Consider the following 26,719-nt stretch of genomic DNA (forward strand, 5'->3'; position numbering starts at 1 on the left):
TGAACATTCGCATTAAGATTTTTAAGTACCTATACCTAATACCTACTCACGCTATAAAACTAATTATACACAAATATTATTAAGCCCACTGCAACGAATATAAAAATACACAGATTAAAATTTTTTTTAATTATTTTTTTTTAGCATATTTAGTATATGTGAATGTGAGGTAAGGAATACAAAAACATTATTGGGGTTGTGTGATTAAGAATAGCCAATCATTATAGTGACACTTATAGCTTGGGATAATGGGATTGATACGTTATAGAGTCGTTAGACTGATAGAGGATTGAGTTAGAAGATCGCGAAATTATTTTCTTTGAAGTCCGTGACTAGAATTTCCAGGAAGTGAAGGGATAAGTAGCAATTTTAAGCAATTCCGCAATGGATTTCGGTGATTTTCAAATCAAAGTTTATAAAATATTGTTGCTTCTTCCTCAATTGTTTTACTGTCTAGATTGTTGTCAGGTTAGAGAAGAAGAAGTTTGTAATATTGCGAAATATGATATTTTGGAGTGCTTGAATTTAGTTTGAACTTGATTTCTTAGTCGATTTCTTAAGTTGTATCCCATACCTGACCGAATGGGCCAATTAAATTATTTATTGTTTCGTCAGTACTAAAGTTTGACACTTTGACTTAAGCTTAACTTTTATAGATTGATTTGTTGATTCAGGATATTTTTAAATTCAAGGCGGCCAGACATCGCTGTGATATAGATAGTCTATAGACCTATTAGTGGTCAAATTAATGATCAAATTTAAATTCAAAATATTATTAGTTAAACCGTATATATTTCTAGGTATTTTGTTAAATATCTAATATATCATGTTTTTTTTCTTAGAGGAAGATGGCCGAAAGGTAAGGTCTGGTGATGAGGGTATACATTCAAATTATTATTTATGTAGAAAAAATTTATATAAAACGATGCCATGATGGTTGTTGGCACGACATACCCAAGATAATTGTGCTTCGCATAAAAACCACCACCAATAATACAATTATTTTTAACTGTATATTTAAGTTATCTGCAGTACCTAAACGTTGCATTCGAAATAATATGACGCAAAGCAGAATACCTATAACACGCCTAAAGTAATAAAAATATAGTATTTATATTATTTATTTTAATTAGTAGGTACATGATTGTAGGGTAAAATGTTTAAAATAATGTAAGACCTAAGCGTATTCAGATTTATTTATTATAATAACGCTAATGGCATCTGTTTGATTAATAATAAACCATAGTATTGATTATTATTTACCTGGGGTTTTTCGTGAACTGCCATATGAGTAATATTATTATTATTCTTTGTTTTTTGTTGACGCCTGACAGGCAATTTTTTTAATTTTACAGTTATACATTTAAAGTTAAATTATTAGGTATAGAGATATTGATTAGGTACATCATATGAATTAATGTTAAATACAAATAAAAGGGTCATAGAACCTACTGTAATTTAGTAAATATATCAAGGAACCTATTCACAACATTCTACGTTCGTCGCGCGTCGGTAATAACATATAACTTATAAGTAATAAGTTATCGTTTCTATTAACAGCTACTCATTTTATATAAAATAATATAACTGAATAATTATATGTGATTTTTTTTCCTATATAATTTAACCTACCGTAGAACTAATAAAATATAGGCTGACTGTCGGCTTCCGCTCAGAATAATTTTAAATTGTAAATTATTGCTTTATACAAGAAAATCATGAAATAACAATTAATAGTATATTATGATGTATAATATATATTCATAATATAATACGTGTGATTGAATTTGATGAGAATGCTTAAAAAAAATGATTTAAATTTCGTGGAACATTTTATTTAAAACATATTTTATTATATCCATGTGATCCGCTTGTTTTTGTTTCAAATTATAATTTTATACCGAACCAATATTAATTATTATATGCCAATCAAATTTTATATTAGTCAGATTATTTTTGTTTATTAATAATTATTTATCGGTGTAAACGAAAGTCGACAAATATGAAATTATAGTAGGATGTAAAGTAGTAGGTAGTGAAATTCGATGAAATGTTATGGGTAGGTTCCAATGAAATCGCATTTGAGAAACACGTGTAAGCCAACAACATTACAATATTTAAATATATTATATTACGACATAATACATTATCTGTAATCATTTTGTAATTTAACTATTTTATTTTAGCTCGAAAAGTGAAGATTCGAATACAAACTACAAAGTGATCTAAATGAACGTGGTTGGTTTTTTTTGTGCGTAGGTATCATATACAAATATTAGACCAAACACTTTGTGGACATATAGCCTTCTTTAGACATCTTTTCAAAATAAATTAAACCAATCCTTCAGCAGTTTAACTTAAGGTTTCTTTTCATTCAAAACCCTATAATAATGGGGTTTTAGAGTTTGAGATAAACATTGTTATTAAAACAAAATGGCTGACCGCAGGCGGGTCGGGCGATGGAAACGGAGACGGATGCAACTTATTCCGTAACTACGACTACTATATATAATATAATATAGGTACTCTTTACTCACCACAGTAATCAAAAGAAACTTGAGACGTAAACGTCAAATGGGTGATTTTTAATAAAATGAACTCTGACGGGCTCCGATCCGGTTAAGTAAACACACGACTGGTTAAGATTGAAAAAACGACAAATCATGATTTCACCCTTGTACTTCTGTATTTCCCTCGCTTTTCAACCTCAGCCGATTCGGAAATGTATAGGTTACATTGCGCACACGGCAAACGCGTTTTCATATAAAATAAAAATGTTAAGTAATGAAAAACATGTAGGTAATACATATTACTATTACATTATATGCATGTTATATGTATTTAGCTCTTCGTTTACGTATATTTTTCTAAGATTGTCTTTGACAATGATATTACGTTACGTACTGGCTACTATGATATACATGGTATAGTTTAACAATAAATATATAATCATTATAATCTATACAATAAAAAATTCATGATTTCTTTTTTTTTAAGTAAAAAAACAAAAAAATATAATAAAATAAAAAAGTTAATTAGGTGTGGTTAACAAGCGACTGAGAATTCGCTCGCAACTACCGTTAGTAATATTGAGCTTCCTAATGCATTTAAAAGTAAAATATGTGACTTGATCATAGTGATGACTGACGATAAGCAATATGCTTTGTAGAAAAGATAATATTTAGAACAAAGATTTTTTTGTTCTAAAACGGTACCAATAAGCTCCTAAATAATTTTAAATAAAAACAAAAAATTATACATCAACTATAAAAGTAATGAAACAAGAGAGTATATTATTCGTCATCGGATGACGATACAATCATACCTATGTTATAAAAGTAAACCTCGTTTACAATGATTTGTGTCCAAAATTTACTTATAATGACTTTCAATTTTCAAATAATTATTATTATTATTAAGCTATTGAAGTATTATGACAATTATGGAACGCTATTAAAAACTTTATGGTTTAACAATAAACGACGTGTTCTCATTATTATCTTTGTACATGCAGGTCGCAGGTACCTGAGGTACCTCGTACAGTCTTGCCTATATAATAACTAATAGAGTATAGACTACACAATATGCACGTATATATTATATTGGCTTAGACGTATATTGACAGGGGTGGTTACTGTAAAGTGTAATGTGTTAAATTAATTCATATCGGACAAAAACCATGATCAGTAGGGTTGTAACAAATATCAAGTAATATACCTACGTATAATTTGGTTACGAAAAATGTATTTAAAATTTAGGTTGCATATAATTTTAAGTAGGGTGCAATCTTAATCACTACCAATTATTCGATATTCAATTTAAGTTAATAATATAGTGTATAATAAACGCCATAACAATATTATTATAATCCAATGACAAATTGGCCAATTTTATAAGTAGCCCATCGTATAAGAATTGTTTTTGACATTATAAACAGATTCTTTAATTCTTATTTACGTCCTTTATCTTTATGGTTGAACCACTCGACAGTAATCTCGGATTAAAACTAAGTTTATAAGGGTCATATACCCTTCGTTTAGTTGTTACACTGCGTCACTGTTCTATTATTCCAGTTGTATTTCAGCCAACATTTACATCTTCTAAAGGCAAATAAAACGGCGTAGGTATAATTAATTAATTGATAAGGTGCATTAAGTCGTGTACCACATACAGGGTAAATGCAGTTACATGAATATAGTTTTCATAATTCGAGAAAGACATGTACTTAAGAAGAAGTCAGTGCACTATTTGTTTTCTCTCTCTGGCCCACGCGCAACATTGACAAAACGCATTTACGCAGAATTATTTTTTCTATGTTTTTAATTAATCTTAGAGTAAAATCACCCATTACAAAAAATATAAAAAATAATATTTTAGAGGGAATGACAAATTGATTTTATATTTTATTGTTATTTGACTTTGTATTCAACTTTCAAAATAAATAAAAAAATGTTGTAAATTTAAATGATGTTTAAATTGTTTTGAAACAATATTTAGACAAATTGGTATGTCATTCCCTCCAAAATATTATTCTCTATCTTTTAGAGTTATTTTAATATCTCTATTTTACAGTAATATTTTTACTCTGAGATTATTTGAAAACATGGAAAAAACGATTCTGCGTACCTAAATGCGTTTTATCTATGTTGCGCTTGGGTCAGTGAGAGAAAACAAATGTTGCACAGATATCCTCTTAATAAAGTTTTTTATTTTTTTATAAGTTGACTATTCTAATTTAGAACAATAAACAAATTTGAGAGAGAGGAATTACATGTGAATGTTTTTTAGGGAAGAAGGCACCCATTAGTGATACTATACCTATTTTGAGTTATTTAATAAAAGTTAGTTTTAGAATATAGTATAGTTTAATTATATCTAAATTGATAACTATATTTATAATTAAATTGTAAACTTATAGAATGTATCGAGAGTTTAATTTTTTTTTAATTCATAATATATTAATTCACTATGTAGAAACACACTTAAAATATTTTTAAAAACATACACGATAACTATTCAAAGTAATAAAAAACTAAAAATGGATAATTTAATTTTAAATATTGGTATATAATTATTAGATACTTAAATGTTATTTAGAAGTTGCGTGAATGCTTTTCTGATATTATACAACTAATTATATATTTTAGTATAAATAGTAAGCCGTTGTCAGTGAAATCGTGTTGAACTGTTTAATGGGTATCTGATTTTACTTTTCATCAAATTAAAATCCAATGGTTTTGGTTACTCATCGGCATAATCGCTCTGTATACCTATAAGAGGGGAGCTATAGTTTTAATTTATAGCCTTAAGGATTTAATAAAATACAACCCTGTAAAATGGTTGTGTGCACGTGGAGACGGTAAACTGTCATTTTGGTTCTGCGGAGGCGGAGGGACAGCAAAAGCGGTGGTGAAATGAAAACAGAGTTTACCCTACAGCACATCAGTGCCTGTGGTGAGATGGGGAGGGTGATGGTTTTATGGCCTGGAGAATAGATAGACTGGCTGCTTCTAGAAGCTTTTTCATTCAGATGACTTGGTTTTGGGGATCCCCTCAAAGGTCTATCAAAGGCCGGTGTCCTGTGCGCTGGTTGTTTTTCCGGTTCTGGGAAAAGCTAATAAAATGCTAATTCAGTGTTTGCCGCCCAGTAATGAAGAAGTTTTAAGCGGGCCAACCGGCAGTGGCGGTGCTACTGCTAGTTTTCCTTTCAGATCTATATATATTTTCACGTACCTATATAGGGCGGGTGGATGATCGGGCGTGGGGGACAGATGTCGTGCCAAATGGGGGAGTGGGTACTGGGTAGAACCGTGCAAATGTGCTAAATTAAGAATCTCTGAACACAGCCCTTTGCTATAGACCAAATGATTTTAATTAATTGGGTTTGGTGCTGTTTATATTATACACGCCCACGCCTTTCGCTCTAGTACAATGTTTAGTTGGGAAATTCTCTTGCCACAGTATCCAACAAATGGATTTAAATATGGCAACGTCCCCGGATAAATTAAGTGGGTTCTGTTTGAGCACCAACGATTTTCATTACCCGTATATTATATCTATGTATATTGGTGCAAGAGCTGCGCTGTAGTAGAGTGCCGCAAAATGCGTAATACAGGAGCTTGTGTGTTTATTCTGCTGATAAGCAAAGTAGGATTTTATTAATTTTAGGTAAATGTAATAAATTATTATTTTATAGCAACACCCACAGTACCAAAACTTGAAAACTACACGAGAAACAAAATTGCACAAGACAATCATAAATATTCACATAAACGTTACATTGTCATACTACTGTGTCGAGTACAACGAGACGAATTAAAATATTATCTTTAATTATTTTGGCTTGTGAGCTTACTTCATTCAAAGCTCACGATTTACACTGGATATGGTTTAAAGTTTCAAATATCGATACAAGTAGTCGTATAAAAAATATTTATAAAAAATTATACATTTTAATTTATAAACAAACGCTATACTGCTATAATATCGTTTTTTTTCATTTTATTAAAATTTAAAGTAGGTGCTTATTTAATTGTCACTGCAATATTACCTAATTATGATAATCGCAGCATGCAGATATTACCAAACTTTAGCTTCAACGATAATAATTCACATGTTTGCTTTATTGGACGTTGGCATGCAAGGGTAAGGATCCTGATATTCATTGGTCAGCAACGTTTATTTTAATGATAGAAATAAAAAATTTCAAATGACTAGCTCAATATAATCAAAAACAATATTTATGAAATTACAATAATTTTATACAATAATATTCCAAGAACAACAAAACTTCTAATATCTATTTTCTAATAATTCTTATGGTTAAAACTTATAACTTATAACTTATACTATATTTAGATGAACAGTAAATTATAATACTATTATATATTATAATTTATACGATTTATGTACAATATCCAATTAAGTACCTATAATAATAATATGTATATAATATGCATAAACATAAGTAAATACACGAGCGACTTCCGAATGCACTGGTTTTCAATGTACCTATAATACAGTACATTTTGAAATAATGATAAAATTAATAATAGGTATATACTTATTTACGATTACAATATTTCATAAATATTACCATTTATTTGGGAACCGTCAACTTTACGAATAATAACAAAAATGATAATAAAATTCATTATATACATAAATTGTGTGGAATGCGAAAGTGGGCGTGATGATTTCGGTGACATAACCTACTCAGAAATAATTCGTTCATAGCACCGTAAACATCGCAATCAAGTCTTGACGATAACGATTAGTATTTTTTTAATCATATTGTTATATACTATTTGAACGGTTTATTATTATTTATTACTATTAGTATTTTACCGATAGTGAAACTACTGCCTTGACGACGATATTAGTCGTCTATACTGGGGTACATAATAATCAGGGCTCCGGACCTATACCAATGCAATGCAAATAATTTTTAATATTATACGCAGTATATATTATCCTAAAGCTTAAATGATATATTTTCCGGAATTAGAACAAAAAAATCACATTAGATAATGGATATAGCTCCGCATAGCATGGATATGAAGTTGCGTAAACATTAAAATATATTTATAATTATTGAAAATATTAAGGATTTGTTTCAAATACAATGCCACAATTGTTTCTGATTTGAAAACGAACTGCCTATTTGATTGGTATTCTTTTTATAATATTATTTGAATTCAGGATATATAATATAATATTATAATCATGTGTATGTTTTACCATTAATCATTATTTTCAAGTGTTTTTTTTTTTTTTTTGATATTTTGTACATATGCGTAGTGCGTAAATATGTGCAAATTTAACAATTTGTTTTGCATATGAATCCGGGACTTAATACAATTATTATAATTATTATTATTGTTATTATTGTTGCGGCGGTATACCTAGGTACATAAGAAGTATCGCGGGGGCTCTAGACCATTTGCATGCCTTTCGTGATGGACTCGACGTGCTCCTTAGCCTTGAGCCTAAGTACAGCTATGGACGATGTCCTGGGATCGGCAGTGGACACCGCGGACGATGAAGACGTGGACATCGACGACGACGACGGTGGCGTGGCGATGGTGATCTGCTGTTGTGGTGATGGCGGCGACTTCTGTGAGGACGACGGCGGGCCACAGTGCACCACCGGTGGCGTCAGGTAGCTCGGGTAACCCGTCTGCGGGTGCGACAAGAAACCTGGTAACGCGGACAGCAGCGGCGGTGACAGCCACGGGTCGACGGGCAGCGCCAGGCTGGACCCGGGCATCCGGCTAAGCGAACCGGTCATCGTTGAGTGCACGTAGTCGTTTAGGCCCAGTCTTGCCGCCTCCATCTTCTCCTGTCTGCGCCACTTGGCCCTCCGGTTCTGGAACCACACCTGCAAACAAACGAAGGACGGCTATTTAATATTTTAAATTATAGTTTGTTTTTCGTACATTATTAGTTATAATATAAGGGCAGGTACTTTAAGATATAGATTGATGTTATATAGTTTTCTCACTCGTGTAGGTAATTGCAGGGTTTAGTCATGTGGGTAGGGGATGCGCCACTCTATTTTTTCATTCACATTTTATTATCACCTTGTGATCTTCATGATTACATTTATTTGTTCTTCTAATAAAAGTAAACAGGAAAATGTTAGGCCTGTGAATAATGATTATTGGCTATCATCAGATGGGTTACGGGCAACAGTGCATAAGCGAACAGTTAACACAGGGGCGTCATTTGGGAGGGGGGCAGGGTGTGCAATGGCACCACTTCCTTAAAAAATTTTAACAATTGGCCTGCCATTAATACTCCAATGCGCCGTCATAATTAACTTATACATGTTTTCATATATAGGTAATATAAAATATATATATTTTAAGTTTTTGTATATGTACAGTAATGACATTAGCTGGTTGCTTTAACTGCTTATAAGCTTTTAATTCTTTGAATTGCTAGCTATTTAAAAGTTGCATTAGTCGTTATGAGTTACAATTAGAATTATAAAAGGGAAGGAAAGAATATTTACATAGGTTTGAATAGGTTTCCTACATTTATATATATATAAATATATATATTTTTTAATGGCCTGGTGAAATGTCAAAATTGGCCTGCCTAAAAGTTTGCACACCCAGAAAATAAACTGAAATGACGCCCCTGAGTTAACATAATAACGTGGATGAGTGAAGATGCGTTATCAATGATTAAAATATGATGGGTTATTTTCGTCAGCCACTTGGCGAAGGCGGGAAATATGACAGTAGCGAAATCCGAAAAAGTCACTGGAGTAAGAAAGCTCCAATAGATTAGACTATTATAGATAGTTTTAAAATAATATAGTTAAGTTATATTTTATTCCAAGTAACTTTGACCATCACACGGCGGTTAGAATGCTCTGCCTCTGCAGCGTATACCATATATATAAGAATTAAGAATCTTTATATGCAAATGTAATACATATATTATATAGGAATTTTACTTTTATTTTTCGCCGCAGTAGGTAGCCAATTTTAGGTACGGCTATATTGCTATATTAATATTTTATCATGGATACTTAAACACTAGTACGACAGTATGATGATACTATTATTACTGTATGACCTAGAAAATATAATATCGTTAAGCGATGCATATCTGCAAATATCAATCTATCTAACAATTACGGTGATTGGATGATGCAGGATTCAATTAGATTTTGCATGAAATCTCATGTCTCAAGTCCCCGTCCAATGCGACCCTATAATATATTTTATAATACTGGATTGTCCGTGTTTCGATGAAATCGTCTGGAGCGGCGTGTTTTCGTCGGGGTGGATTCAAAGAAAACAGGGAAGCGATAAAGCGTTATAACTTATAGGTATTCACAATTCAACATAGGTACTTACAACACATTACGTTGTATAGTGCAAACGTGAATATAAAAAAATAATAAATTAATTTTTATAAAAAGGATTGTAAAGAGTCTGGCAAAGACATATTCGGTAGAAAAGACGCAGGTATAACGATGTTATAAATATATTTGCAGCATGTTTATATGCACACATAGTACATACATTATAATATATAAAACATGTAATATTATATTATAATGAATTTCTTGGCTCGTAGCAATAAGCTGGTCTCTGGAATAGCGATAAGATCAATGGAGTAGAGGGAGCGGGGAAATCAGAAAAAAAAATCATGTCTCGCACCTTGCCGACAACCCATGGGGTTCGAAAGAAAATGATTTTTATTATTATTATTATTATTGTCGTAAACGTGCAGGTTAGGATGAGGTGAAGGAAAAATAACATAAAAATGAAAGTAAATTTAATAAAGCACGGCAAGAAAAACCAGCATGACCGTCGCATGGAAAAAATAAACAAAATGTGTATAGGTATAATATGTATATATATATATATATATGTATTATATGAACAACCAGGAATGAAGAGAAATACAAAATACCTTCGGTAACTCAATTTATATCCATTTTTCTAGAGCGTAACTCGATTTACCGATTACTGGGACGTAAAACGTTCTCAATGCGACTAGCGTAAATATTATATACTTTTACCCGTTTTTATTTTTTAAGGTTGAGAAGAAAATTGACGTTTACAATAAGGGCGAAAAAGTCTTTGATGTTTCCGTATACACGTGTACCGTATATAAGTACTATATATAAGGTAAACTTGATGTACAACATTTTTCTCATTATTCAATTCAAATTTCATAAAAAAAAAAAACATTGCCATTTCGTGATTTATTAATCAAATAGCTTTTTTATAGTGACTGAGAATATACTTAATAATATATACATAGTACCTATATAGGTTTTATTCAATCAAGGGCGTTGCACAAGACGACGAGAACAAATTATAGTGGTCTTACGAAAAAAAATATTAAGTTTTCTGTCGCGTCATTACGACAACCACAGATTTAATATAATTTTGTTTACATATACCGGTAATTGTATTTATATATATATACGGAAACAAGTCGCTATTACGAGGCCTAATCGGCATTTACATGATTCAATAAGGTTATTTGGTTTGGGCATGCATTTTCGTTTCGTCTGTTTTCAGCGCTGACATATCTCCAGACAACCTACAACAATGTTTTAACTTTCAAGTAATATAAAGTATTAAATTAAAGATTTTGTCCAGTGGAATCATGCTGCGGTAGTTTACGTGACTAAAAAAACGGTTTGCTGTTTAATATGTGATTTTAAATACCACGATTTAAGTAGTTAATATAACGTTAGTATCATGTCAGTACGTCAGTACCTATAACGTTTGAGAGTGATATAGGATCGATGACAATAATGAATAGGTAGGTATCACATAATCATGATATTCCCCTTACACCTGCCATCGGTACAATATGTGTTAAGTGCGCTGCGTTGTATCTGCATGCAATCTTATATTAGATTAGGGGGGGGGGTTAGGTCGTTAGGTCGTTATATAGGCTACTCACGATTCTGCCCTGCAGAATGTTCTCATTATCTGCAACTACTAAGCCTTTCGCTACGCAAGTATACGATTTAGAATCCCTGCGCACAAATCAAGAACGGTCATATTATACTTGCGCACGGGGGGTGCCGGGTGTGCCTAGGCACCCATGCAGTTTTGTAATTGGGGCCCTAAAATTTAAGTCCCAGAGCATAGGGCCCGTACTTTAATTGATTTTAGGTACTAGAATTAAGTGTATTTTTTTCTAAAATACCCATGTGGTAAAAAAAAAAAAAAATAATAAAACGTACAAAATTTTGAATTTGAGCGCAATAACTACTTATTATGATCATAACAGCTAGATGTTATTGACTACAAAAGTACAGTTAATAATAAACAAACATTGCAATTATCTTAGAAATAGATATTGATCCAAGGAAATATATAACTATGATAGTTAGTAGGTACTAGTAATTATATAGGTAACAGTGTACCACCAATTAATATATGTACATGTCTTGTTTAGAAAGGGCCCAATAATATTTTATCCACCCCCGATATTCAGGTCTGCGTACGCCTATGAGCACGACAGACCCTGAGTAAGGAAATATGGGGGTATCTATTAACTTTAATATAATATATTATATTATTATAGGTATCGCATCATTTCTCTCTCTTTTTTTTATGTAGGTATAGGTTATTTATTTATTGAATAAAAAGCGATTAATAATAATATACTATACCTATTCAATTATTCGAATATTATTAAAAAATTCCGTGAAAACATTAACAAGTGTGTTTTGTTATAAGTTGTGATGTGAAATTAATAATATTTTGCTCGATTGATTATTTAATTTACATGTACGATATAATATGTATTTTGGACACTTTTTTTCAAAACACATAATATATTTTTACTTTTAACACAATAAAATACAATTTTTAAATAATTTAATAACCGACAACATTATTGTAACAATTTCCATACGGAATTGTGTATATAGAGAGTTAACTAAGTAAGAAGAAAATTATGAACCGTGGGTGGTGCTAATAATATGATAAATACTATAATGAAAATAAACGTTCAATAATAGTGCGTCACGACGTAATTTCGTAATGTCATCAACCGATCGATTAATTATTACGGAAATTCATTCTTAGACTACCATACAATAACAACGAGCGCTCGCGAATTATTATTATGATAATTTTATTTTTACAAAAAAAATTGTCGCCAACATGCACACAGATGTAATACATTTTATTATACCACATATTATAATATATATATGTGTGCGTGGGTATACACTATATAATAGGTATATAATGTAGTGCATGCGCAGCGGCGACGGCAGTTGGTCGGAAAGGGTTCATCTCAGCGAGGGGCATTTGATTATGTGTGTTTTTCTCTCTTTCGTTATCTGATTTCGTTATAATAACAGAATATAATGTCACGTTAAAAGGGTCTGTCGCGATTAGGGTCGGCCAAGAGTTTTTATTAAACGAGCTTCAATATAATGGAATAAAACGCGCGACAATATAATATAATATTATTTTATAATAGCCCGTCGCCGAGTAAATACGAACACCGGTTTTTGGGCAACGGACGACAGAGGGTGAAAAAATTGTGTTTTTTTTTTTATGTATTGAGTCTACTATTAATGGGCGCGCGGAGGGTTCAAGAGTCGTCGGCGGCGGCGGCACTGGAGTACGTAGGTACAACACAACGCTGACGCACACATGGCAACAGCTCACACACGCGCTCGTTTCAAATATATTTTCGCGTACCAAACCTCTTCAGCTCCGACACGATCTCGCAAATATTCGGAAATTCAAAACTATTAACTATAGGTATTATAAGCATCAACCGAGGCAAAAACAATTTTTTTTTTAAAAACATTGGTACGAATTCCATCATGCGAAATCGTTGCGTCCCGCACTCGCCCCCCTCAAAATCTCAACCCCTGCAAACTGTATTATAATAACTTCACTATCGCCGCCGCGTCACTCATCGCTATAATAATATAGATTCTCGCCGTCGTGTTTGACGTGCAATATACCTATATATATCCATATGTCTTTTATACTATTATATTATACATTTATACCGGACAGATATAGGTATCTTATATCGTTAAATGATATACTATAGGTACCCGTAATACCTGGTAATCAGTATATAGTAACAATAATAACCATAAGGACCTATACGTATAACATTATTTAATGTATTATTTTTTACAAGCCCCACGTGCATTGTATTATATCATTGGCACGTCGATCTGCCGTTCAGATTACTCACGGCTTGATCATATTATTATCTTATTATGTCTTACATGTATTTATAATAATATATTATATTTTATAGTATAATACAACACAACCGTATCACGTTACGGCCTGTACGCCCATATTAGCACCGATATAGGTACACGACGGCCGTTTATGTTCGGTAAAATTCAAACCGACACCACGAAAATACGGTTGCAGTGCTGCACCACGTTCATTATATTACAATAATAATAGTTAATAATACCTGTTGTAGGCTGCACATAGAATGATATAGTGAGATGATTCTGTTCTCCCGTTCCAACTATTTCTTAGCTCTCTCCCATCGGCCCTTTCTTAAAATCGTACGACTATACTCTATCTAACCAACTACCTAGGTAGTAGGTACAACATAATAATAATAATAATACGTAATTTACCGCTTATATAGCTACGTATTTAGCTACCTAATTTTGCGCGTCTTAAATCCGCTATATTATATGTAAACTGCTATATGATACTATTATTGTAGACACATTTATATAATAGTAGGTAAGTAGAATATACATCAGGGAAATTGGTATGTACACATATTATAATATTATATAAGAGACGATCTGACTGGCGTTGAAGTGAACGTGGAAAAAAATGTGGGAAAATAACTATTTCTGTATGCAGAGAAGCCGAGACAAAAAACGACAGGCGCAATAAATATTGCGGCCGCGTTACGTTAAATGTGTTCGATGGTGCAGGTCCACCCGCAGCATAGTTAATGTACTTTTTAAAATTCAATTTATGTCGATTCGGATTTAATAATATAAGAACGATGGAAAAAAATTATTAACCGATAACCGGATGAAAAAGTCTAGATTAATGTAATTCTTTTCATATTATTTACGGATACCCGAGGTAAATGCCAAGCGGAAAAACTGGCGGTAGTTTGATAATAGTCAACCGTGGTTTTTATTATTCTTTAATGCAAATAAAAGTCCATTATAAAATGCACTTATTTTTTTAGAAGTTAAAAATAATTACGCTTTTAAATTTAACATTTTTTTCCACTTGTAATTTAATTACATGTTACTGGAATGTGTTTTTCACAAATGTATACAATGTCCTATTATAAACTATAGAACATAATCGACATAAGTACATAACATTATTATATAGATTGTTATAAAGGCATCCGATTACTTTACTGCAAAATGTATAATATATTTAACGATACCTAATAGTTTTAAAGACTTCCTAATCAATACTATAGACAATAGTTTTCTTATAATTATTATTGACGAATCATGAAAAAGAGTGTAAAATTTTTTTTCTCATGGTGAAAATGTACATGAAAAGGACATATAGGGCTTAATTACAACAGCTCTTGCAAACTCGCACTTCGAAGCTAATATCTTGTATATAATTGTGTACCTAATTATAGCACTACGAATTATCAAGTGTTCCAAATTGATTGACACGTTAAACGCATTCATCAATAAACGTCTGGGGTTAAATGTAATGGCTAATCGAGTTTTCGGACAAAACAATTTGCCGGCCGTGAGAGAAAAACAAGCTGCCTCACAGACGCGTAAATGGTTTTAAACCCTTTTTTCAATTTTCGTCCCAATTGATTTCACTCACGTTGACAGACAGCTAATTTCGGGTTGTTTCAAAAACTAGCAAACGAGTGCACTATATTTATATATAGTTACACATAAAGTTATACTGACCAAACAGTTAGTGGTGCTAAACGAAATATTATACATTATGTACAAAGTAGAAAATAAATAGCTTTTAAATGCAATTAACAAATTGTTATTAACAAAATGAATTTTTTTTTATATATTAATATATAATTGACAATAAATATATAATATCAAAAAAAAGTTAAAAGTCGGAAAGAATAAAAGCTAGTTAGTTAATTACACACTCTTAATTCAGTTCTTTCTGCTACATTCTATAGAATAATACATGTATGTTAATATGTTTAATCTTTTTTTTATTACACCTTTGTAAAAATAATTGGTTGATACTATCGAAAGATGAACTGTGTGTTGGACATTTTGTGTACCTACATGGCTATATTATCTACTGTATTTATTGTAAATTGTAATGTAGGTACAATATTATACAATAGAAATTTAAAATGTAGTGTAGGTACTTATTTGAAAGGTTAATATTAAAAAAAAAAATATGAAATATTTTAATTTATTATATGAAGTAATTTTAAAATGTATACATGCGTGGTAACTTAACCTTCGTAAATAATAAATATACATATATCTTCCGTGTAACTTGATTTCATGACGCACTTAGATGCTAGACTATTACTATATTTTACTAATTTAATTTTTCACAATATATTTACTTATGTCTTATAGTATATTGGTAGGTACTTGTGTGTGTGGAGTGAACATATTAAACATTCTACTCACTTTCTACAAGACTGCTGCAGCGTTTATTACATTATTATATTATGGACTGGAATCAAACCAAAAAAAAACCAGCTCTTAAATCTCAGCCTACACCTTAAAATATTAGGAATCAGAACCCATATTTTTAATCGAAAAATATCGAGTCTTACAATGATTAATGATTATTAATTTTGTTTTTACCTCCATGATAATCTTTTACGGGCATTTTGAGTGCTTTGATAACCGAATATTATTTATTTTTTAATGTTCTTGCAAAATCATACAGTTTAAATGGCTTTTTATATTTATATTTTACTTTGGTATGTATAATATACAAGTATACTATTATTTTATGTGTGTATCAAAAATTAAACTGATACTAAAAAATAAATAAAATTAAAAACATTTTTAGAACCGTTTAATATTGAGTTTACTTTAGTTTAATTTATATTTTTCAAAAATCCTGTAAAATATTATTATAACATTCATCTTAGATGATGATGATGTATAGATATAACCGAGTAAAAATCATGTATGGTTGTATAGAAATGAAAAGTAAACTTTTTTCCAAAAATATAAATAACATTAAAGTTCCGAAACTAACATTAATTTAATTTAGTTTTGATTGCAATGTTATCAAAAACTTTTTCTTAAAATTATTAAATTTGTTATGTCTATTTACTGTAAATAAAAATAATTTTCAGAATGTTATTATATTATTGTGTAACTTTCATTTATAATGCAATAAAGCTGAGGGGAAAAATAGTAATAATAATAAAATATTAATTTAACGTCGGAGCATTTGTTCATTATTTTATTCCAGGATATATTGTTTTAGTTACAGTATTATGATGATATATTTAATAGTGAAAACGCATATTACACACAATATTAAAGGCATATTTAATTTATTTTACGAGCAAACTTTTATGTTTGCCTTTGTACCTACACACGAACTATATTCCATGGACTATAGGTTTATGGTTGGTAATTATATAATATATTACATATAAGCAGTTACCTACTGAACTAATGAACTACCTATATATATTAACGGCTGCAGATATCTGGTGTATTCAGTATGTCTCGTGAGGATTTACCCATTAAGATATCTTCTGAGATGTTAAATCTGTTTTTTTTACTAGACTCACAGAGATTAAATGAAACTAAACTTTTTGGTAAAAAAATTAAAAAATTAAATTTTAAATTTTTAAATTTTTGAAACAATTGAAAATAGCCATTTTATAGAGTTGGTGTTGAATGTTAATTAAAATGACGTTAATCTCATGAATTTTAATCCTTTTTTTTTTAGTTTATATAGGTAAAACAGCAAAAACCTGGTTTTTGTCCGGGCAAGTCCTCCCTCCCCTACGGATAATGGGTATATCCTAGTATACTGGTCTTTTGAAATTATTTTGTTAAACGGTAAACTGTAAAGTTTTTTTAAAAATATTAGAATTTTATCTGGTCTGTCTTAAACATTATATTCTTTATTTTAAAATAGACATGTCACTATTAAACTAAAATAAAATATGATAAAAACAAGCATAGGTTTAAATGATTTAAATACAAATATATTCTTAATAAACATCAGTTATTAATATACAAGCTTTTTATACGTACGGATCGAAGACTTACATAGGAATGGGTTTTAACTTTTAAATATTATTTTTATCGTAGATACATTATATTATACAGAGAAATTAGTTTCAACAGATTGTTATAGTTTTCTTGGTGTGATCGAAAAGAAACAAAAAGAGGTAGGTTGACCAAATTTATGTAGATACCTACCTAGTACTTATACATTATGCGTGTATAATTACAATACAAATTAATAATTATAAAATGATATGGCTTAGTAACGAAGTAAATCGTATAATAAATTATAAGTTTACACGATAGCAAGCATTCGATTAAAATGATTAGCGGGAATTATATTATTATGTCGCCATCTAGGATAACAAAATACCTATATTAAATGTTATTTATAATGATTAAAAAAATATAGAAAATCAAATTTTTATCGAAAATCTTATGGTTATGCTATTTTTTACTACTCAATGTTAAATATATTACATATATGATATAATAAGATATACAATTTTTGTACCAACGCCACCGTCAAAGTTCACGTGTAGAGATCGGAGCGCCCACTTCCGCCCGGTGGCTACTATACTTACAATATAATGCTACATTATACTATGTACCTAATAATAATATATTATAATATACAACCGCCACGCTGCGACCCCCCCACGGTGGCGGCGGACCAGTCTAATATAATGGGAATTAGCTTGTTTCTTGTTTGTTTATGTCAACTTAATAACTGCAATAAGAGCGAAGCCGCCGCCGCCGCCGCCGCCGCCGCACGTGCCGTTCGCACACATTCGCCGTTCGCACACACTCGCGACCCAAATAGTGGGCGACGATGGCGAGTGACAAATAGCACGAAATAATATTATATATATATATATATTTATATAATGGTACAAGCACGCAGCATAAAGTAGTAATATAATAATAATGTCAAATCCCATGGACGCCAGAGGCAATGGCGGTGATGTTTGTCGCGCGCGCGCCGGCAGCCCCGAGGCGATATCGGCCGACGACGTCGAAAACTGAGCGCTTATTATTATTTTGACGTAGCCTATTATGATGTCCCTCGTCGCTGCATCGTATAGTGTATTACACGACTGCAGGGCGTCGGGCCGACGTGAGTCCCCGACGATGGCTTTTCGTTTTATACGATGATTAATTTTTCAAACGTGATTTTGTAAACCGACATACCATTATTAACGTTGTGTAGGCAATAATTTAAAAGTTTGTGAATAATGAACGTAAATACCAACTGAACATTTAAACCTGATACTAAACCTATACTGTTTAAAACGCAGCCAGGTCAATGGTTCCAGACAGAATAGGAATGACTATCGTTTCCGAAACTGTCCAAGGCGAAATAGAACAGGAGGCCTTAAAGTGGACTAGTTGAGTAAAGCCTAGTTGAGTGCATGCAATTATGAGATATTGGGGTCTTACGGGCTCAAGTGAAAGGGCCTATCGCTGGCACGCCTTAAATACTACCAATCAAAACTAGATTTAAATTTACCATCAAATATCTAATAATTACATCTATAATATTATATTTTTAATTGCGTTCAAATAATTCACCGACAGTTATATTATTATTTATTGACGTTTGCAATTTGATAAGGTATGTTTTCATTCAGAATCTAAACTATTACTTAATAATATACATATGCCAATCACTTATAATACTATATTATTGTTATTATAGGTATATATTATAATATATACTAGGTAAATACTATATATACATAATATATAAGAAGTATTTTTTAAATATTAGAACTAAAAAGAAATTGGTCATTAAAGTAGCATAGTAGTATACCTATATTTAACAGCTATAATATAAATTGCTTAAATAGTATAACAATAATTTATTTTGGAGTTGGTATATAATATACCTCGAGGGCCAAGAGAGTGGAAGACTGATCACCATACATCATACGACAAATCTCTCACTCACCCCACCGATTTATCCGACACCGGGACTCAATTATAATATATATATGAATGTATAACATAATATATACAACACAGTAATATATTATGTATAGTGTCACACGAGTCTGTCAGATGTTTTCTGTTCTTTTTTTCGTTCACATCCCCCTTCGTCACACGCGTAAAATAAACACCAAAACAATTATATATATATTATATACCTAATATCATGGACGCAATACGCGCGTAACAATGTATTTCCATTGATTGCAGATAGTTGCTTTATATCATAATCAATGATATTAGGTAGGTATAATGGGTGTACTTATATAATATAATATGTATACAGTCAGACGAAAATCACTGCCACCGACCGCCGTCCGTTTTAATATAATAATATTATATCGTTTTTACGCTGAAGCGGCACCGCCGCCCTACTAGGGCCACGTGCAATTATTGTAGACTGCAGTGCGTTTAATTAACGTAATACTGTATCCGCCGAGACGCGTGTTTATAATATATAAATTAAGTTGGAATTATATTACTCGAGCGAACGTTATTTGATTTCGATCAAACGCCGTAGGTATGTCTTGTTTATTTTTGATAATCATATAATAATAATAATAATAATAATAATTATTATTATTAGTTTGTCATTATAATTCATTATACACATTAAACATAGAATATATTATTATATTATAAATTATAATATATTATGGACGTATAATGAGTTGTCAAGTTGAATATTTTTAAATTTTTTTTTTTTTTTGGTATTGAAATTATAAACAATTTTTACTTCGATTACTAAGGCCATTATCATTACACTTGTATATACATTATATATTACTTAGAATCTATAAATGAGGATAAAAATTGTTTTTTAAAATACAGCTCTAGATTAAATATTTGGATATTTATGTATATTTCAATTGTTGGCTGTATTAAATGTACGTCTTTATATTTCATAATATATAGCTATCAATGTATCGCTGTGAAAATATATCTTAACTATAAAGATTAGGTATATAACATTATATGATATATATTTTACTCGTCAATAATGTTTTTCTTTCATTTAGTTAAAACCACATGCCATAATATTAATAATACATAATATACATAATAACTAAAATGTATTTTTGAATATTCCATTAAGCTTCTTAAGAACTGCAAAGTAGTAAGACTATTATTTATTTTTTAGACTAATAGCTGTTTGGGAAGTTATGAACTAATAATAATTAAGAATGATAAGAACAACTAATACAGGAAGCAGGATATCTACTCAATCTGGATTGTGGAAGTTAATCATTATTCATTATTATAGTACGTGTAAGCGCATAATATCATTATTTGTTAAATTATATTTAAGCATTTTCTAAGTGTACATTGATGTATTTATTTACATACAGTACATATGTACTTACACCAAAAATATATATTTATTTATTTATCATTTATCTGATGTATAATTTTATCTGACAGTAAAAAAAAAAGGTGGATAAATGGAAACCACTCTTGTTGTACGTTAGTTGTCACAGTAGCGGATACAATGGGAGGGAGGGAGGCGAAGTGGCATCGCTTTTTAACGTTATTTTTAATTATGATATTTGGCTAAACAAAAAGGAAATTTAATTTTAGAAAATCCCCCCCCCCCACCCATGGGTGACTTCTGGATCCGCTACTGAGTTATAGAGTATGTATTGGTGATAGATGTGTTATATTTTAATTCAATAATAAACCATTGCATACAAAAAAAGATTCTGAGCGGAGACGTCAGCCTTGCATACTTGTATAAATAATGAAATATAATAGATAAAAAAAATTTATAAAAATCGAAAATATATCATGGCTATAAATAGATTAACTATCCGGTGAACTTTTTTTTGATAGAGGTAAAAAAACTGGTTGGAAATCTTCTATTAAAACTTCTTATGTTAGCTATAAAAACTTTTATGAGTTTATAACTGAAAAATAATTTGTACATTTCACAATTTTGATGAAAATTTGTCAATTTGAACTTTAAATGCATATAAAAAATAACCGTGCATATGTATCTTTAATATTTTTGAACTTCTATAAATAAACTTATAAGGAAACTTGCATTTAATTTTCTATTTTTTTTACTAAGTAAAAAGGTTTTTATCAACAATAGAGTTAATAAAAATTTACAAAATCAAAAAAATTTCTTAAAGTTATAATAAGTTAAAAAAGACTTACAATATTTCGAAAATGTTATTATAATACATATGGAAAATGCTAATATAAATATTTGGTGAAAATTTCAAACGTCTACGGTTATTACTTATTAGTTTTTAGTTACACCAACAATTGGTTTTGCGTAAAAATTACCGCTTATTTTTGTTTTTTCCTGATGCCTTCTAAAACTTCTGGGAATTTTCTATTTTGACCTTTCAAAAGTATGAACTAGATTCACTTTTCTATCAAAAAAGATACTAACATCAAAAATCTGAACATTTTTACTACTTAAAATGTTGATGACAATCAGAAAAAAAAACACATCATTGTAAAATCAAATTTCGCTCCACTCAGAATCTAAAATTCGAGCTGTAAAAGATTGTCTAACGATTCGATCCTTGTCATTTTGATTGCATTTTGGTTTTTAACAACCCACTATTAAACTATTCCAGGACAAAGATTTGTCGATAATAAAAAAATGGGTAATTATTATTAGTATAATTCACTATTCAGTATTTCTTTGAAGTACAATTTAATATTTATTGCTTCTGTTTAAAATCACGCAATATCGTCTATCTATAAGATAAAATTACTATAAACTAGTAATCACTAATGTGATGGATGGCCGACCATTTGATTATTATCGCTTAGCTTATCATAATTATCTGTACAATATACATAATTAAATAAACCATATTAATAAATTCTTAGATTTCTTATGTTTAAATTAATTATATTTAAAAAAAGTTTATAAGTCGTATATCAGGGATTTATTGTACTATTCATGACGTATATTGTTGTATATAGTATTTAAAAATTAAATTTTATTCGATATTGTAATACAACAAATAGTAGTATGTTCAGTTGAATTGATAAATTATTTCTAATTAATAATAATTGTCATTCCTTCGGAGAAATGAACATTTCATTAAAATCACATTGCATATGTTTGGGTATATACTATATTGTCGATAAATTGTGTTGACCGAAAACTAATAGAATTTAATAACACTATATACTGTATAAATATACGGTTGTATTGGTATGCCTATAAATATACTCGTTACATGTTATAATAACGGAGTAAAATGTAAATTCAATTTATGCCAATTGCCAGTCAAAAAGGGTCAATAAATCCTCCATTTGACTGTTTATAGTCGATAAACGAATTTCTGAAAATTTACCTATACCTATATAAAAAAATGGTCATAACACTATTACAACAATTACCATACACATAATTAATATATACAACAACTGCGGCGACCTACGAACAAAGGCAATTATAACATACGCAAAATCAAATTAACATGTAACGTTAACGACTAACGATATATAATATTTTATACATATATGTATTATATCTATATAAAAATGTATATATACGCAAACGTATAGACAGTGGTAATGCTGTGTGGGGAAGTGATAGAGATGATAGGGACGGGATGTAAAAAAAGTACACGAAATTCAGTAGTTACCAGGTATATAATATAATACTATGATCCAGCGTGTGTGCCTCAAGTCTCAACAAACCGTGGGCTGGGGTGTGTGTCTCGGAAGGGGTGGGTGGACAGACGGGTTTGTGTGTGTGTTTGAGAGGGGGTAGATCGAACGCGGAAGGGGTGCTGTTCCACAGTTTTCACTCGGGTCCCTGCGGGGCGTCTGTGTGCGCGCCGGAGGTTGTTTTTCCCCCACTGCCGCCCGTTGCCCACAAACGCAAATTGCTTGTTAATCTGCCATTCATGTCCCGGGAAATGCAATTCGGATCCTCCCCCAGGATATATCCATCCCTCATCTCAGTCTCCGAACTCCCTACCAGCTCTAAAACCCCTTACCCCCACCGACCCTCGACCTGCACCCCGCGTCGTCAACAGCTCTATCGTACGAGTTTAACGTCCGCGTATAACGATTCCCATTCAACGCGCTCGACGACAGTTATACTACTCACTGCTCACACACATACACACAAATAATATGCTCGTTTATATATTACGGCAGTTGTTGTCATCGTTGTTATTTTGTGTAAATAAATAATATAATAGATACATACAAACACTTTTCGGTCATTTTTTTGAATCACATTCTACACTTCGTTCGCGTTCCGGTTATGTCGTTGTTATACGTTTCCTCTCTCTGTTTAGGCGTACTACTATATCGTTTTAAAAACGAACGCAATCAAATGGTTGTACAAACTACAAACTATATAATATAGGTATATAAGTAATAAGTATATTATTTGCACTGCACGGCTAATTTAAGCTTTAAAGCGGCCCTGACCATACAGTACACCTTGTGAACACATGACACACACACATTTATTTTATACGTTTCTGGTGCAGGTAAAAATCTTCGTATAACTATACTATATAATATCTATTCCAAATAAATCGCTGCTTATAGATTTCTATATACTATTTTATTTTTAGTTATTGTTATAGTTAAATAAGATAATAATATATTTGTCGCACGTATCAAAACAAATGGGATATACTGATCAATACTATACAGAAATAATTGGTATTAGGGTGGACATAGGGGTATTAAAACTCCAATTAACTATAATTTTTACTTAATCATAATTTATCAGTAAAATGTTAGCCTCAGGTTTATTGGTAAAATTTTCTTTTCCAAAGACAAATATGAGACTAAAAAAAAAAATTCCAAGTTATAATTTAGTAGATGGGCTGTTCATATATTTAAAAGTTTTAAACGAGACGGTCCTTAAAAAATGAAGTGTCTATGTCCACCTATGATTTGGATAGTATGTTATCATTTACCAAAATTTTGTTTATCTAAACAGCAATTTCAATATAAGTTCTTAACTATAGTATTTTTTACGTATTGTAGGTAATATATAATATTGTACCCATCCTTTATCTTTTTTTTAAAGAGTGATAATAAAAAAATAAAAACGATATTGCACACTCAAAGTTTCTATTTGTTTGATTGAGAAAATTTGGTTTGTTTTAACTACTTTTTTAGCCTTCTCGGTTTTTTCGACGAAAAACCGATTTTTTATACGGTCTTGTTATTATTATGCAATAATGGTACTGACACGGAACCATCATCACTTATAAGTTATTTTTAATTAGTATTTAAATATAATATATTATATTTAGGATTTAAAATGTCATTAAAATTGCCTATACGAAACCCCTTAATAAACGAATCGGATCTATATTATTTGATTCATTACAAGTATACATACTTGATACCTATTGCCCGTTTTTTTCATACGGTTTTCCAGAATTCCTACACTGAAAATCGATTTTCTAAGCGAACGGTATACCAAACAAACTCTGACTAAATTCAATTATTTCAAATTAATCACGTAGGTAGTAAATATTTGCAAAAAGTAAATTATTATTATTCTATGATATATAAAACAAATTATATTATATTATGCGTGCACTTTAGTCGAGTGCCATAAATATGTATAATTTGACATGTTTATTATATACTGCTGCAGATGTAGTGTATTATTATTGGTATGTACGCGCTAAGACAAACTTAATTATCGACCATCGGCCGTTTCAATTCCTCCATTCCCTCCACCCTACTCACGGCAATCCGTCGCGTGCAAACCCTTTTCCGTACACCTACCCACCGTCAAGACCACCGCTCTTGCCTGACCTCTGCCCCAAACTACTCGAACCACCGGCGGTACCGAACGGGATCGAGACTCGGTGGCTGCGAATGTATACGCGTTAGTTCCGCCTACATTATAAACTGAGCTTAATTATGAACCTTGGATTAATGATGGCTAAATCGAGTGTTAAATTCATTAAATTTCGCAAAGTCCACCCGCGGCGTCGGCGAGTAAGGGTGGCTACGCGTGCGCGTGCGTTTTGTGTGTGTGTGCGCGCACACGCTCGCGAAGGGGTATAGGCGAGAGGAGAACATCTCCGGTGCGCGCGAAAGAGCAGGACATACACCGCTCCCACCGCTGCGAGAAGAGCGGTACACTGCACTGTGCAGGCGCAGGAGCGAATGTAATGGCGGTCGATCGGGGGGGTGCTTTGAGTCGCCATTTTCAGCATCGTCGCCGCCGCCGCTCCGTTTCCGCATCTCTCGGCATTTCGCGAGGTCTATATAAATTTATAGGGTAGGTATACATAGGTATAGGAGCGTCCTACCTCGGCGTAAAACGGTCCGGAGTAGACTTCCTGCTGCTGTCCTTTTGTATAACTATATAACTGTGCATAACTATTATTATTATAGTCGTCTCGGAATCGGTAAATCGCTTTTCGCGAATAAATAGAATTCCGTTACGTCATCATCAGTGTATATATTATTATTATATAGGTACAAAGTGCATGGTCGTATGCGGGGTATAATTATTGCATTAAGGACCACTCGCCACTCACAGACTGCACTCATTTGGTCAGATCCGTAATCTATTTAATCGGTTATAACGTACTATTATAAATATATTATATATTAATCTCGATCGGTTTTAAATAATTCTATAATGCGCTTTGGTTGCAGTTGAATTTATATAGATGAATACATTATGATAATAGGTTTAAACAGACTAAGACTATATTTCCAAAATTACGGAACGAAACGTAATAACAAATTGATTTCATAAATTAAATATGGCTGACAAATTTAAAATAGGTATAATAGGGATTGAGCGATCGAGTTAACAAACGGTCCACTATCTTACATAGTTCCAAAATACATCGAAAATAGGTTTATTTTTACCAAATAATAATAAATATTTATACATATACAAATAAATATTATATATTCCTAATATTTATTGCTTATAGCTGTTAGATGTCCTCCGACTATATTGTTACAAAATATTGTATTGTTTATTTTCTACAAAACACCATATATAAAGGTTTAGGTAACTAGTATGTTAAATTCTAAAACACTTAGGAACGATTTTATACATTC

At 31.2% G+C, this 26,719-nt stretch overlaps 1 protein-coding gene across 1 annotated transcript in view; it reads right to left on the reverse strand.

Moving 5' to 3' along the window:
• Positions 1-7,450: 7,450 nt before the first annotated feature.
• LOC100159606 (retinal homeobox protein Rx1) overlaps positions 7,451-26,719 on the reverse strand; it is a 50,839-nt gene continuing 31,570 nt past the window's right edge. The window contains exon 3 of the mRNA XM_001943977.5: positions 7,451-8,380. Within this exon, the coding sequence (XP_001944012.3) occupies positions 7,934-8,380 (447 nt within the window). The 3' untranslated portion in view covers positions 7,451-7,933. The remainder of the gene's footprint in view (positions 8,381-26,719) is intronic.

The sequence above is a fragment of the Acyrthosiphon pisum genome, chromosome A2, assembly GCF_005508785.2.
Source record: "Acyrthosiphon pisum isolate AL4f chromosome A2, pea_aphid_22Mar2018_4r6ur, whole genome shotgun sequence".
In the NCBI taxonomy this organism is placed as follows: domain Eukaryota; kingdom Metazoa; phylum Arthropoda; class Insecta; order Hemiptera; family Aphididae; genus Acyrthosiphon; species Acyrthosiphon pisum.